The sequence below is a fragment of the Arachis hypogaea genome, chromosome 19, assembly GCF_003086295.3.
Source record: "Arachis hypogaea cultivar Tifrunner chromosome 19, arahy.Tifrunner.gnm2.J5K5, whole genome shotgun sequence".
In the NCBI taxonomy this organism is placed as follows: domain Eukaryota; kingdom Viridiplantae; phylum Streptophyta; class Magnoliopsida; order Fabales; family Fabaceae; genus Arachis; species Arachis hypogaea.
The window spans coordinates 20,643,837-20,657,552 of NC_092054.1; the positions used below are offsets into that span (position 1 = coordinate 20,643,837).

The window sequence follows — 13,716 nt, forward strand, 5'->3', positions numbered from 1 at the left end:
ATATTCCCAGAAGGAATCTTCTAAATTTGTGTGGTAGTTGTTCTTCATAATAGTATAATTTTCTAAGATTTCCATAAGTTTTCTTATTCTTGAATAAAAAAAAATAAAAACAAAAACAAAAAAGAAAAAAAAGAAGAAGAAAGGAAAGACGGTGGAAGAGAGAAGACACAATGAACTTGTTTCAATGGATGAATTTTGTTTGTTATATAATATTAAATACTTTCTACTTTTACGTTGAAGTTGTTGTGTTTCAAAATTTAAATTTTATTATAAAAATTCAAATTTTGGTTGGAGTGAGGTTTGAACTTGGATCTTCTAAATATTGCCAAAATATTTGTCCACTAAATCATCTCCACTTTGATATTATTTATGCAACACAATTTATTTATTTGATGATTATATTTGCATGCAAATAAATTCTTCCGCTACATATCATATTGTGATTAATATATGATTTATTGAGGAGTAGCCACAACATCCTTGATAATAATTATATTTAAAGAGATCACATAAATATTAATATGATATATTTGTAATTGTTGTGAATTATATAATAAACTTACCCACATAAATTTATTATGTTATTCACATATAATTAGATTGAAATAGAAAATATTTCTTACTTCTTAATTAGCCTACAGGTATTAAGAAGCAGTATTTTATTTTCTAGTTTCAATACTTTAGTTAGTATATTGAATATTATATGTGTTAAAATCTTTGTCCACAGGTAGATTTTAATGACTATGATTCATATTTATTTTGATATGACTTGCATTGGCATGTATTATCATATGTTATGGATTTTGATGTGCCTATTTAAAGTTGAATAATGTTAATTATTGCAGCAGTAATGATATCTGAAACTGTATCTGAAGTTCATTTGTTAAGTGGTGACAACTATAAAGAATGGAAAGATAAGATTCTCTTTCACTTAGGGTGTGCAGACCTTGGCTATGCTCTTCGTAGGGAAGAGCCTACGACATCTACTGATGCTAGTTCTCAAGCCGAGGTAGCATTATACGAACGGTGGGAGAAATCCAATCGTTTAAGTATGATGTTCATTAAGTCTCGTATTTCAACTAGTATCCGAGATTCAATTCCTGATTGTAGGAATGTCAAGAATTATATGAAGGTTATTGATGAACAGTTTGAGTCTTCTAGTGAGGCACTTGCAAGCACCCTAATGGCACAATTGTCATCTATGAGACTTACCGGCGTAAGAGGTGTGAACACATCATGAGGTTGAGAGACATTACAGCACAACTGAAAGCTTTAGAGGTTGAGATCTCTGACTCATTTCTAGTGCATCTTATTCTGAATTCTCTTCCTTCCCAGTACAAACTATTTAAGATTTCTTATAACACACATAAGGAAAAATGGTCCATTAACGAATTACTGGTGATGTGTGTGCAAGAGGAAGGAAGGCTAATTCAGGAATTTGGTGAAAGTGCACTATTAGTGACAAATGAGGGTAGTAAAAAGTAAGCTCATAAGAAGAAAGGAAAGGGTATTATATCCCATCCTATGAAAAAAGAAGGTGCACGGTATTTCTTTTGTCAAAAAAAAGGACACCTGAAGAAGGAGTACCCAAAATTTAAAGTTTGGCTTGAAAAGAAAGATACTAACCTTTGTGATCTTATTCCTTCAGTGTGTTTTGAATCTAATTTTGTTGAAATATGTCATGACATTTGGTGGATTGATTCTGGTGTTGAAATTCATATTTCAAATACCATGCAGCGTTTCATAAGGAAAAAGAAACCGATAGGAAGTGAACTAAGCATCTATATGGACAAGCGGATGCGTTCACATGTGGAAGCTGTTGGAACATTTAGGCTTGTATTAAGTACCGGTTGTATTTTAGATTTAGAAAAAACTTTTTATATTCCAGATTTTTCTAAAAATTTGATTTCTTTATCTAAGCTTGTAAAACAAGGATTATGTATAAATTTTTATGATGATTCTATTGACATTATTAAAAATTCTGGTATGATTGGACGTGGTACTTTAATTGGTGATTTATTATTTTATTTAAAGTCCATTTAGCTAATAATGTTCCATCTAGTCTTATGGTTATGCATGGTAATGGTATGAATGAAAAATCCTCCATGTTGTGGCACCGAAGGTTAGGACACATCTCCATTGAGAGAATAAAAAATTAGTAAGTGATGGGGTTCTTGAACCTATAGAGTTTACTAATTTTGATACTTGTATGGATTGCATTAAGGGAAAGCAAACCAAAAAGTCTCAAAAAGGTGCTTAGAGGAGTTCTGACATATTAGAAATAATTCACACTGGCATATGTTGTCCTGATATGTCGTTAAGTGGTCAGAAATACTTTATCTCCTTTATTGATGATTATTCACGATATATGTATCTCTATATGCTTCATTATAAAGCTGAAGTAGAGAAACAATGCGGAAAGAAAATTAAGATCGTGAGATCAGATAGAGGTGGAGAATTCTGTGGGAGATATACTGGAAGTGGGCAAGCACCTGGTCTATTTGCAAAATATCTTCAAGAGCATGGTATTGTAGCACAATACACCATGCCTAGTACACCAGATCAAAATGGTGTAGCTGAAAAAAGAAATAGGACTTTGCTGGATATGGTGAGGAGTATGCTTAGCAACTCCAATCTTCCTTTATCCTTGTGGAGTGAAGCCCTTAAGACAGCTGCGTATATATTAAATAGAGTTCTAACAAAGGCAGTTTCTAAAATGCCATTTGAGATATGGAAGGGTTGGAAACCTAGTTTGAATCATATACGCATTTGGGGTTGTCCTGCTGAAGTTCGGGTTTATAATCCACAAGAAAGGAAGTTGGACCCAAGGACGATAAGTGCCTATTTTATCATTTAGGCAGAAAAGTCTAAGGGTTACAGATTTTATTGTCTCTCCCATTCAAGTAAAATAGTTGAATCTAGAAATGCAAGGTTTTTAGAGCATGATGTGAAAAGTGAGAGAAATCATCCTCTTAAAGTTGTTGAAAATGATAATGTTTGTCAAACCTCTCCATGTACAAGAGTATTGTTCAATACAATGCCCATACAGATAGGGTCAATGTAGAACAACCTATTACTGATGTTCCACATCATGAAGATAATGTTCAAGTAGATCATATGGTGGAGGATCAAACTCTTCATAATGAAAATGTTATTGAAGAACATATTGCTCAAGAGCAACTTCAAGAAGAAGGAGAACCTGTTATGTCACTACCTTTACAAGAGGTTGATGATGTAACATTAAGAAGATCAACAAGAATTAGAAAGCCTGTAATTTCTATTGACTATGTAGTGTATCTTGCTGAGTCTGACTATGATGTTTGTGATAAAAATGACCCAACGACGTTTTCACAAGCAATGAAAAGTCTTAATTTCAATTTATGGCTAGTTGCTATGAAGGATGAAATGAATTCTATGGCAGATAACGAAATTTGGGATCTTGTAGAATTGCCTGATGGGGAAAAGGCCATTGGCTGTAAATGGGTCTTTGGTATGCGAAATTGTTACTCAGGTTGTAAAATTTGTTGTTCGTTCTCTCCCTGGTAATGGCGCCAACAAACTGGTGCATAATACCATGGTCCAAACATAACTTCACAACTTCACACAACTAACCAGCAAGTGCACTGGGTCGTCCAAGTAATAAAACCTTACGTGAGTAAGGGTCGATCCCACGGAGATTGTTGGTATGAAGCAAGCTATGGTCATCTTGTAAATCTCAGTCAGGCGGATATCAAATGGTTATAGTATTTTCGAATAATAATAATAAATAAACAGAAAATAAAGATAAAAATACTTATGTAAATCATTGGTGAGAATTTCAGATAAGCGTATAGAGATGCTTTCGGTCCTCTGAATCTCTGCTTTCCCGCTGTCTTCATCCAATCAGTCTTACTCCTCTCCATGGCAAGCTTTCTGTAAGGGCATCACCGTTGTCAATGGCTACATCCCATCCTCTCTGTAAAAATGGTCCAAATGCTCTGTCACGGCATGGCTAATCATCTGGAGGTTCTCGATCATGCTGGAATAGGATTCACCCTCCTTTTGCGTCTGTCACTATGCCCAGCACTCGCGAGTTTGAAGTTCGTCACAGCCATCCCTTCCCAGATCCTACTCGGAATACCACAGACAAGGTTTAGACTTTCCGGATCTCAGGAATGGCCATCCATGGGTTCTAACTTATACCACGAAGATACTAATAACTCGGACTCGGTCCCCTGTATTAGATATCTAAGAGATATTCATTCTAGCTTGTTTGCATGTAGAACGGAAGTGTTTGTCAGGCACGCGTTTATAAGTGAGAATGATGATGAGCGTCACATAATCATCACATTCATCATGTTCTTGGGGACGAATGGATATCTTAAAAGCAGAATAAGTTGAATTGAATAGAAAAACAGTAGTACTTTGCATTAAATCATGAGGAACAGCAGAGCTCCATACCTTAATCTATGGAGTGCAGAAACTCTACCGTTGAAAATACATAAGTGATGAAGGTTCAGACATGGCCAAATGGCCAGCCCCCAAACGTGATTAATATGATCCAAAGTTCAGATCTAAAAATCATAAGATGTCTAATACAATAGTAAAAAGTCCTATTTATACTAAACTAGTTACTAGGGTTTACAGAAGTAAGTAATTGATGCATAAATCCACTTCTGGGGCCCACTTGGTGTGTGCTTGGGCTGAGCTTGAAGTTTACACGTGCAGAGACTTCTTCTGGAGTTGAACGCCAAGTTGTAACGTGTTTTTGGCATTCAACTCTGGTTCGTGACGTGTTTATGGCGTTTAACTCCAGACTGCAGCGTAGAACTGGCGTTCAACGCCCTTTTGCGTTGTCTAAACTCGACCAAAGTATAAACTATTATATATTTCTGGAAAGTCCTGGATGTCTACTTTCCAACGCAATTGGAAGCGCACCATTTTGAGTTATGTAGCTCCAGAAAATCTATTTTGAGTGCAGGGAGGTCAGAATCCAACAACATCAGCAGTCCTTCTTCAACCTCTGAATCTGATTTTTGCTCAAGTCCCTCAATTTCAGCCAGAAAATACCTGAAATCACAGAAAAACACACAAACTCATAGTAAAGTCCAGAAATGTGAATTTAACATAAAAACTAATAAAAACATCCCTAAAAGTAACTAGATCCTACAAAAAACATACTAAAAATAATGCCAAAAAGCGTATAAATTATCCGCTCATCACAACACCAAACTTAAATTGTTGCTTGTCCCCAAGCAACTGAAAATCAAATAGGATAAAAAGAAGAGAATATAGTATAAATTCCAAACTATCAATGAAACATAGCTCTAATCAGATGAGCGGGACTTGTAGCTTTTTGCCTCTTGAATAGTTTTAGCATCTCACTTTATCCATTGAGGTTCAGAATGATTGGCATCTATAGGAACTCAGAGTTCAGATAGTGTTATTGATTCTCCTAGTTCAGTATGTTGATTCTTGAACACAGTTACTTTATGAGTCTTGGCCATGGCCCTAAGCACTTTGTTTTCCAGTATTACCATCGGATACATAAATGCCACAGACACATAATTGGGTGAACCTTTTCAGATTGTGACTCAGCTTTGCTAAAGTCCCCAATTAGAGGTGTCCAAGGTTCTTAAGCACACTCTTTTTTTTCTTTGGACCTTGACTTTAACCGCCCAGTCTCAAGTTTTCACTTGACACCTTCACGCTACAAGCACATGGTTAGGGACAGCTTGGTTTAGCCGCTTAGGCCAGGATTTTATTCCTTTAGGCCCTCCTATCCACTGATGCTCAAAGCCTTGGATCCTTTTTATTTACCATTGCCTTTTGTTTTTAAGGGTTATTGGCTTTTTGCTCTTGCCTTTTGGTTTTAAGAGCTTTTGGCTTTTTCTGCTTGCTTTTTCTTTTTCTATTTTTTTTTTGCAAGCTTTGTATTCACTGCTTTTTCTTGCTTCAAGAATCATTTTTATGATTTTTTCAGATTATCAAATAACATTTCTCCTGTTCATCATTCTTTCAAGAGCCAACATATTTAACATTCTTAAACAACAAATTCAAAAGACATATGCACTGTTCAAGCATTCATTCAGAAACAAAAAGTATTGTCACCACATCAAAATAATTAAACTAGTTTCAAGGATGAATTTGAAATCATGTACTTCTTGTTCTTTTGTTTTTAAAACATTTTTCATTTAAGAGAGGTGATGGATTCATATTCATGACTTTAAGGCATAGACACTTAGACACTAATGATCATGTAATAAAGACACAAACATAGATAAACATTTAACATAAGAAAACGAAAAATAGAAAATTTAAGAACAAGGAATGAGTCCACCTTAGTGATGGTGGCGTTTCCTCTTTGAGGAACCAATGATGTCCTTGAGCTCTTCTATGTCTCTTCCTTGTCTTTGTTGCTCCTCCCTCATTGCTCTTTGATCTTTTCTAATTTCATGAAGGATGATGGAGTGATCTTGATGTTCCACCCTTAGTTGTCCCCAATAATTGTGTTGAGGAAAATGTATCCCCTGAGGTATCTCAGGGATCTCTTGATTTGCAGTCAAATGTTCTACCACTGAGCTATAGAACCTTGAGATGAATCTCTCCATCTCCTATGACTTGGAGGTGGAAGCTTTTGTCTTCTATTTCCTCTTTCTAGAGGTTTCTCTGGCCTTAGGTGTCATCAATGGTTAGGGAAAAACAAAAAATAATACTTTTTCCACACCAAACTTAGAATGTTTGCTCGTCCTCAAGCAAAAGAAGAAAGAAAGGATGAGAAGAAGGAGAGATGGAGGTGTGTTGATGGTTTTTGGAGGGGAATTGGAGGTGATTGGTGAAGGGTTCTTGGGAAAGGGTGATATAGGATTATGAGGAGGTAAGGTGAGTGGAGGTATGTGGGGATCCTGTGGGGTCCACAGATGCTGAGATGATCTTGTGGGGTCCACAGATCCTGAGGTGTTAAGGATTTGCATCCCTGCACCAATTAGGCATGCAAAATGTCTTTGCATGCATTTCTGGCGTTTAAACGCCGAAGTGATGCTTATTCTGGGCGTTCAACGCCCATGTGCAGCATGTTTCTGGCGTTGAACGCCAGCTTCATGCTTGTTTTTGGCGTTCAGCGCCAGCTCCATGCTCTGTTCTGGCGTTGAACGCCAGCCAGATGCTCCTTACTGGCGTTTGAGCGCCAGTAAGTCCTTCCTCCAGGGTGTGATTTTTCTTCTGCTATTTTTTTTATTTTGTTTTCAATTTTTTGATTTATTTTGTGACTCCACATGATCATGAACCTAATAAAACGTAAAAGAATAATAAAATAAAAATAAAATTAGATAAATAAAAATTGGGTTGCCTCCCAACAAGCGCTTCTTTAATGTCAATAGCTTGACAGTGGGCTCTCGTGGAGCCACACAGGTGATCAGGTCAATTTTATAGACTCCCAACACCAAACTTAGAGTTTGGATATGGGAGTTCAACACCAAACTTAGAGTTTGGCTGAGGCCTCCCTACACCAAACTTAGAGTTTGACTGTGGGGCTTTAGTTGACTCTGTACTGAGAGAAGCTTATCGTGCCTCTTTTCCATGTTTACAGGATGATAACCTTGTGCTTTAAACACAAGGGAGTCCCCATTCAATTGAAGGACTAATTCACCTCTGTTAACATCTATCACAGCTCCTGCTGTGGCTAGGAAAGGTCTTCCAAGGATGATGCATTCATCCTCATCCTTCCCAGTATCTAGGATTATGAAATTAGCAGGGATGCAAAGGCCTGCAACCTTTACTAGCACGTCCTCTACTTGTCCATAAGCCTATTTTATTGAGTTGTCTACCATCTCTAATGAGATTCTGGCAGCTTGTACCTCAAAGATTCCCAGTTTTTCCATTATAGAGAGTAGCATAAGGTTTATCCCTGACCCAAGGTCACATAGAGCCTTCTCAAAGGTCATGGTGCCTATGATGCAAGGTATTAGGAACTTTCCAGGATCCTATTTCTTCTGAGGCAATCTCAGTTGATCCAATGCATTTAGTTCATTAGTGAGCAGGGGAGGTTCATCTCCCCAAGTCTCATTACCAAATAAATTGGCATTCAGCTTCATGATTGCACCAAGAAACTTGGCAACTTGCTCTTCAGTAGCATCTTCATTCTCTTCAGAAGAAGAATACTCTTCAGAGCTCATGAATGGCATAAGGAGGTTCAATGGAATCTCTATGGTCTCTAGATGAATCTCAGATTCCTTTGGTTCCTTAGAGGGAAACTCCTTGTTGATCACTGGACGTCCCAGGAGGTCTTCCTCCTTGGGATTCACGTCCTCCCCATCCTCTTTGGATTCGGCCATGATGGTTATATCAATGGCCTTGCACTCTCCTTTTGGATTTTCTTCTGTATTGCTTGGGAGAGCACTAGGAGGGGTTTCAGTGATCTTCTTACTCAGCTGGCCCACTTGTGCCTCCAAATTTCTAATGGAGGACCTTGTTTCATTCATGAAACTCAGAGTGGCCTTAGATAGATCAGAGACTAAGTTTGATAAATTAGAGGTATTTTGTTCAGAGTTCTCTGTCTGTTGCTAAGTGGATGATGGAAAAGGCTTGCTATTGCTAAACCTGTTTCTTCTACCATTATTAAAGCCTTGTTGAGGCTTTTGTTGATCCTTCCATGAGAGATTTGGATAATTTCTCCATGAGGGGTTATAGGTGTTTCCATATGGTTCACCCATGTAATTCACCTCTGCTATTGCAGGGTTCTCAGGATCATAAGCTTCTTCTTCAGAAGATGCCTCTTGAGTGCTGTTGGATGCAGCTTGCATTCCATTCAGACTCTGAGAAATCATATTGACTTACTGAGTCAATATTTTATTCTGGGCCAATATGGCATTCAGAGTATCAATTTCAAGAACTCCCTTCTTCTGAGGCGTCCCATTACTCACAGGATTCCTCTCAGAAGTGTACATGAACTGGTTATTAGCAACCATGTCAATAAGTTCTTGAGCTTCTGCAGGTGTTTTCTTTAGGTGAATGGATCCACCTGTAGAAGTATCCAATGACATTTTAGCTAATTCAGATAGACCATCATAGAATATATCCAGGATGGTCCATTCTGAAAGCATGTCAGAAGGACACTTTTTGGTCAGTTCCTTGTATCTCTCCCAAGCTTCATAGAGGGATTCACCTTCTTTCTGTCTGAAGGTTTGAACATCCACTCTAAGCTTACTCAGCTTTTGAGGAGGAAAGAACTTGGCTAAGAAAGTCTTGACCAGCTTATCCCAAGAGTTCAGGCTATCTTTAGGTTGAGAATCCAACCATATTCTAGCTCTGTCTCTCACAGCAAAAGGGAAAAGCATGAGCCTGTAGACTTCAGGATCTACTCCATTAGTCTTAACAGTATCACATATCTGCAAGAATTCAGTTAAGAACTGAAAGGGATCTTCAGATGGAAGTCCATGAAACTTGCAGTTTTGTTGCATCAGAGAAACTAGTTGAGGCTTAAGCTCAAAATTGTTTGCTCCAATGGCAGGAATGGAGATGCTTCTTCCATGTAAATTGGAATTAGGTGCAATAAAGTCACCAAGCATCCTCCTTGCATTATTATTATTTTCGGCTGCCATCTCCTCTTCCTGTTCGAAAATTCATGTAAGGTTGTCTCTGGATTGTTGTAATTTAGTTTCTCTTAGTTTCCTCTTCAGAGTCCTTTCAGGTTCAGGGTCTGCTTCAACAAGAATGTCCTTGTCCTTGCTCCTGCTCATATGAAAAAGAAGGAAACAGAAAATAATAATAGGGATCCTTTTTACCACAGTATAGAGGTTCCCTTGTTGTTAGTAGAAGAAGAAAGGGAATAAGAGTGAAGAAGAATGGATAATCCAAACACAAGGGTGAAGATAGGAGCAGTGATTTGAGATGAAGAGAAGTGTTAGTAAATGAATAAATAAATAGAAGGAGATGGGAGAGAGGGAATTCGAAAAATAAATTTTGAAAAAGAGTTAATGATTTTCGAAAATTAAGATAAAATTAAAATTAAAAATTGAAACAATTAATTAATTAAAAAGAATTTTTGAAAAAGAGGGAGGTATTTTCGAAAATTAGAGAGGGATAGTTAGTTAGGTAGTTTTGAAAGAGATAAGAAACAAACAAAAAGTTAATTATTTAGTTGAAACAAATTTTTGAAAATCAATTTTTAAAAGATAAGAAGATAAGAAGTTAGAAAAGATATTTGAAAAAGATATGATATGAAAAGGTATGATTAAAAAGATATGATTTTGAAAAAGATAAGATAAAAAGATATTTTTGAAAAGATATGATTGAAATTAGTTTTGAAAAAGATTTGATTTTTAAAATCAAAATTAATTACTTGACTCACAAGTAATCACAAGATATAATTCTAGAACTTAAAGTTTGAATCTTTCTTAACAAGTAAGTAACAGACTTGAAATTTTTGAATCAAAACATTAATTGTTGATGATATTTTCGAAAATATGATGTAAAATTAAGAAAAATATTTTTAAAAAATATTTTTAAAATTTTCAAAAATAAATAAGAAAAATGAAAAAGATATGATTTTTGAAAAAGATTTTGAAAAAGATAAGATTTTTAAATTGAAAATTTGATTTGACTCATAAGAAACAATTGAATTTTAAAAATTTTTGAAAAAGTCAATCCAAATTTTCGAAATTTATGAGAGAAAAAAGAAAAGATATTTTTTATTTTTGAATTTTTAATGATGAGAGAGAAAAATATGAAAAATGATGCAATGCATGAAAATTTTGGATCTAAACATGTGATGCATGCAAGAACACTATGAATGTCAAGATGAACACCAAGAACACTATGAATGTCAAGATGAACATCAAAAACTTATTTTTGAAAAATTTTTTATGCAAAGAAAACATGCAAGACACCAAACTTAGAAATCTTTAATGCTTGGACTCTAACAAACAAAAAATACATATGAAAAACAAGAAAAGACACAAAACAAGAAAATTTAAAGATCAAATAAGAAGATTTACCAAGAACAACTTGAAGATCATGAAGAACATTATGAATGCATGAATTTTCGAAAAATGCATAAATTTTTTTGAAAAATTGCAATTGACACCAAAAACTTGAAATTTGACACAAGACTCAAACAAACAACATAAAAATTTTTTTTATTTTTTATGATTTTATTAATTTTTTTTGGATTTTTGTATATTTTTTTCGAAAAACATATAGGAAAAAGAAAATAAGAAATTCAAAATTTTTAATAAGAATTCCAAGAATCTTTCAATGTTAGCCTAAAGCTCCAATCCAAGGGTTAGACATGGCTTACTAGCCAGCCAAGCTTTAGAAGATACAAATCAGGCATATAACAGCTGATACTTCATCCAACTTCATATACTGATAAGTGGAAGCCCCATTCCAAATGAATTAGATATGGTTTTATAGCCAGCCAGGCTTCAATATACTTCATGAAACTCTAGAATTCTTTCTTAAAAAATTCTGAAGAAAATTATATTTTTGAAAATAATTTTTTTGAAAGATTTTTGAAAACAAATTTTTTTGAAAATAAAACAAAAAGAAAATTATCTAATCTGAGCAACAAGATGAACCGTCAGTTGTCCAAACTCGAACAATCCCCGGCAACGGCGCCAAAAACTTGGTATGCGAAATTGTTACTCAGGTTGTAAAATTTGTTGTTCGTTCTCTCCCTGGTAATGGCGCCAACAAACTGGTGCATAATACCATGGTCCAAACATAACTTCACAACTTCGCACAACTAACCAGCAAGTGCACTGGGTCGTCCAAGTAATAAAACCTTACGTGAGTAAGGGTCGATCCCACAGAGATTGTTGGTATGAAGCAAGTTATGGTCATCTTGTAAATCTCAGTCAGGCGGATATCAAATGGTTATAGTATTTTCGAATAATAATAATAAATAAACAGAAAATAAAGATAAAAATACTTATGTAAATCATTGGTGAGAATTTCAGATAAGCGTATAGAGATGCTTTCGTTCCTCTGAATCTCTGCTTTCCCGCTGTCTTCATCCAATCAGTCTTACTCCTCTCCATGGCAAGTTTTTTGTAAGGGCATCACCGTTGTCAATGGCTACATCCCATCCTCTCTGTGAAAATGGTCCAAATGCTCTGTCACGGCATGGCTAATCATCTGGAGGTTCTCGATCATGCTGGAATAGGATTCACCCTCCTTTTGCGTCTGTCACTACGCCCAGCACTCGCGAGTTTGAAGTTCGTCACAGCCATCCCTTCCTAGATCCTACTCGGAATACCACAGACAAGGTTTGGACTTTCCGGATCTCAGGAATGGCCATCCATGGGTTCTAACTTATACCACGAAGATACTAACAACTCGGACTCGGTCCCCTGTATTAGATATCTAAGAGATATTCATTCTAGCTTGTTTGCATGTAGAACGGAAGTGTTTGTCAGGCACGCGTTCATAAGTGAGAATGATGATGAGCGTCACATAATCATCACATTCATCATGTTCTTAGGGACGAATGGATATCTTAGAAGCAGAATAAGTTGAATTGAATAGAAAAATAGTAGTACTTTGCATTAAATCATGAGGAACAGCAGAGCTCCACACCTTAATCTATGGAGTACAGAAACTCTACCGTTGAAAATACATAAGTGATGAAGGTTCAGGCATGGCCAAATGGCCAGCCCCCAAACGTGATCAATATGATCCAAAGTTCAGATCTAAAAATCATAAGATGTCTAATACAATAGTAAAAAGTCCTATTTATACTAAACTAGTTACTAGGGTTTACAGAAGTAAGTAATTGATGCATAAATCCACTTTTGGGGCCCACTTGGCATGTGCTTGGGCTGAGCTTGAAGTTTACACGTGCAGAGACTTCTTCTGGAGTTGAACGCCAATTTGTAACGTGTTTTTGGCGTTCAACTCTGGTTCGTGACGTGTTTCTGGCGTTTAACTCCAGACTACAGCATAGAACTGGCGTTCAACGTCCTTTTGCATCGTCTAAACTCGACCAAAATATGAACTATTATATATTTCTGGAAAGCCCTAGATGTCTACTTTCCAACGCAATTAAAATCGTGCCATTTTGAGTTCTGTAGCTCCAGAAAATCCATTTTGAGTGCAGGGAGGTCAGAATCCAACAGCATCAGCAGTCCTTCTTCAACCTCTGAATCTGATTTTTGCTCAAGTCCCTCAATTTCAGTCAGAAAATACCTGAAATCATAGAAAAACACACAAACTCATAGTAAAGTCCAGAAATGTGAATTTAACATAAAAACTAATAAAAATATCCCTAAAAGTAACTAGATCCTACCAAAAACATACTAAAAATAATGCCAAAAAGTGTATAAATTATCTGCTCATCAGTCTTTAAAACCAAGAAGGATTCATCAGGCAATATTGAGCGCTACAAGGCTCAACTTGTTGCCAAAGGATTTACTCAAAGGGAAGGAATTGACTACAGGAAAACCTTATCTCCTGTTTCAAAGAAAGACTCTTTCCGCATCATTATGGCATTGGTAGCACACTTTGACATGGAATTGTATCAAATGGATGTGAAAACGGCATTCCTTAGTAGAGATTTGGAAGAAGAGGTCTATATGAGACAACCCGAAAGGGTTAATCTCAAGTGCTGGTAAGGAGTTAGTTTGCAAGCTTAAGAGAGCAATGTATGGTCTTAAGCAGGCTTCCCAACAGTGGTATTTGAAGTTTCCCAATATGATTTCTTCATTTGGGTTCATTGAAAATATTTCTGATAAATGTATA

At 36.1% G+C, this 13,716-nt stretch overlaps 1 protein-coding gene and 1 non-coding gene across 2 annotated transcripts; both read left to right on the top strand.

The window, feature by feature from the left end:
* The first annotated feature begins 850 nt into the window (after positions 1 to 850).
* On the top strand, positions 851 to 1,240 carry LOC112778069 (uncharacterized). The gene has a single exon (XM_025822436.1). It carries the CDS (start codon positions 851 to 853, stop codon positions 1,238 to 1,240), a length of 390 nt encoding a protein of 129 aa, XP_025678221.1.
* A 7,834-nt stretch (positions 1,241 to 9,074) lies between these two features.
* Positions 9,075 to 9,182, top strand: LOC112781891 (small nucleolar RNA R71). The gene has a single exon (XR_003192640.1). It is a non-coding gene; the product is annotated as a small nucleolar RNA R71 (small nucleolar RNA).
* Positions 9,183 to 13,716: the final 4,534 nt, after the last annotated feature.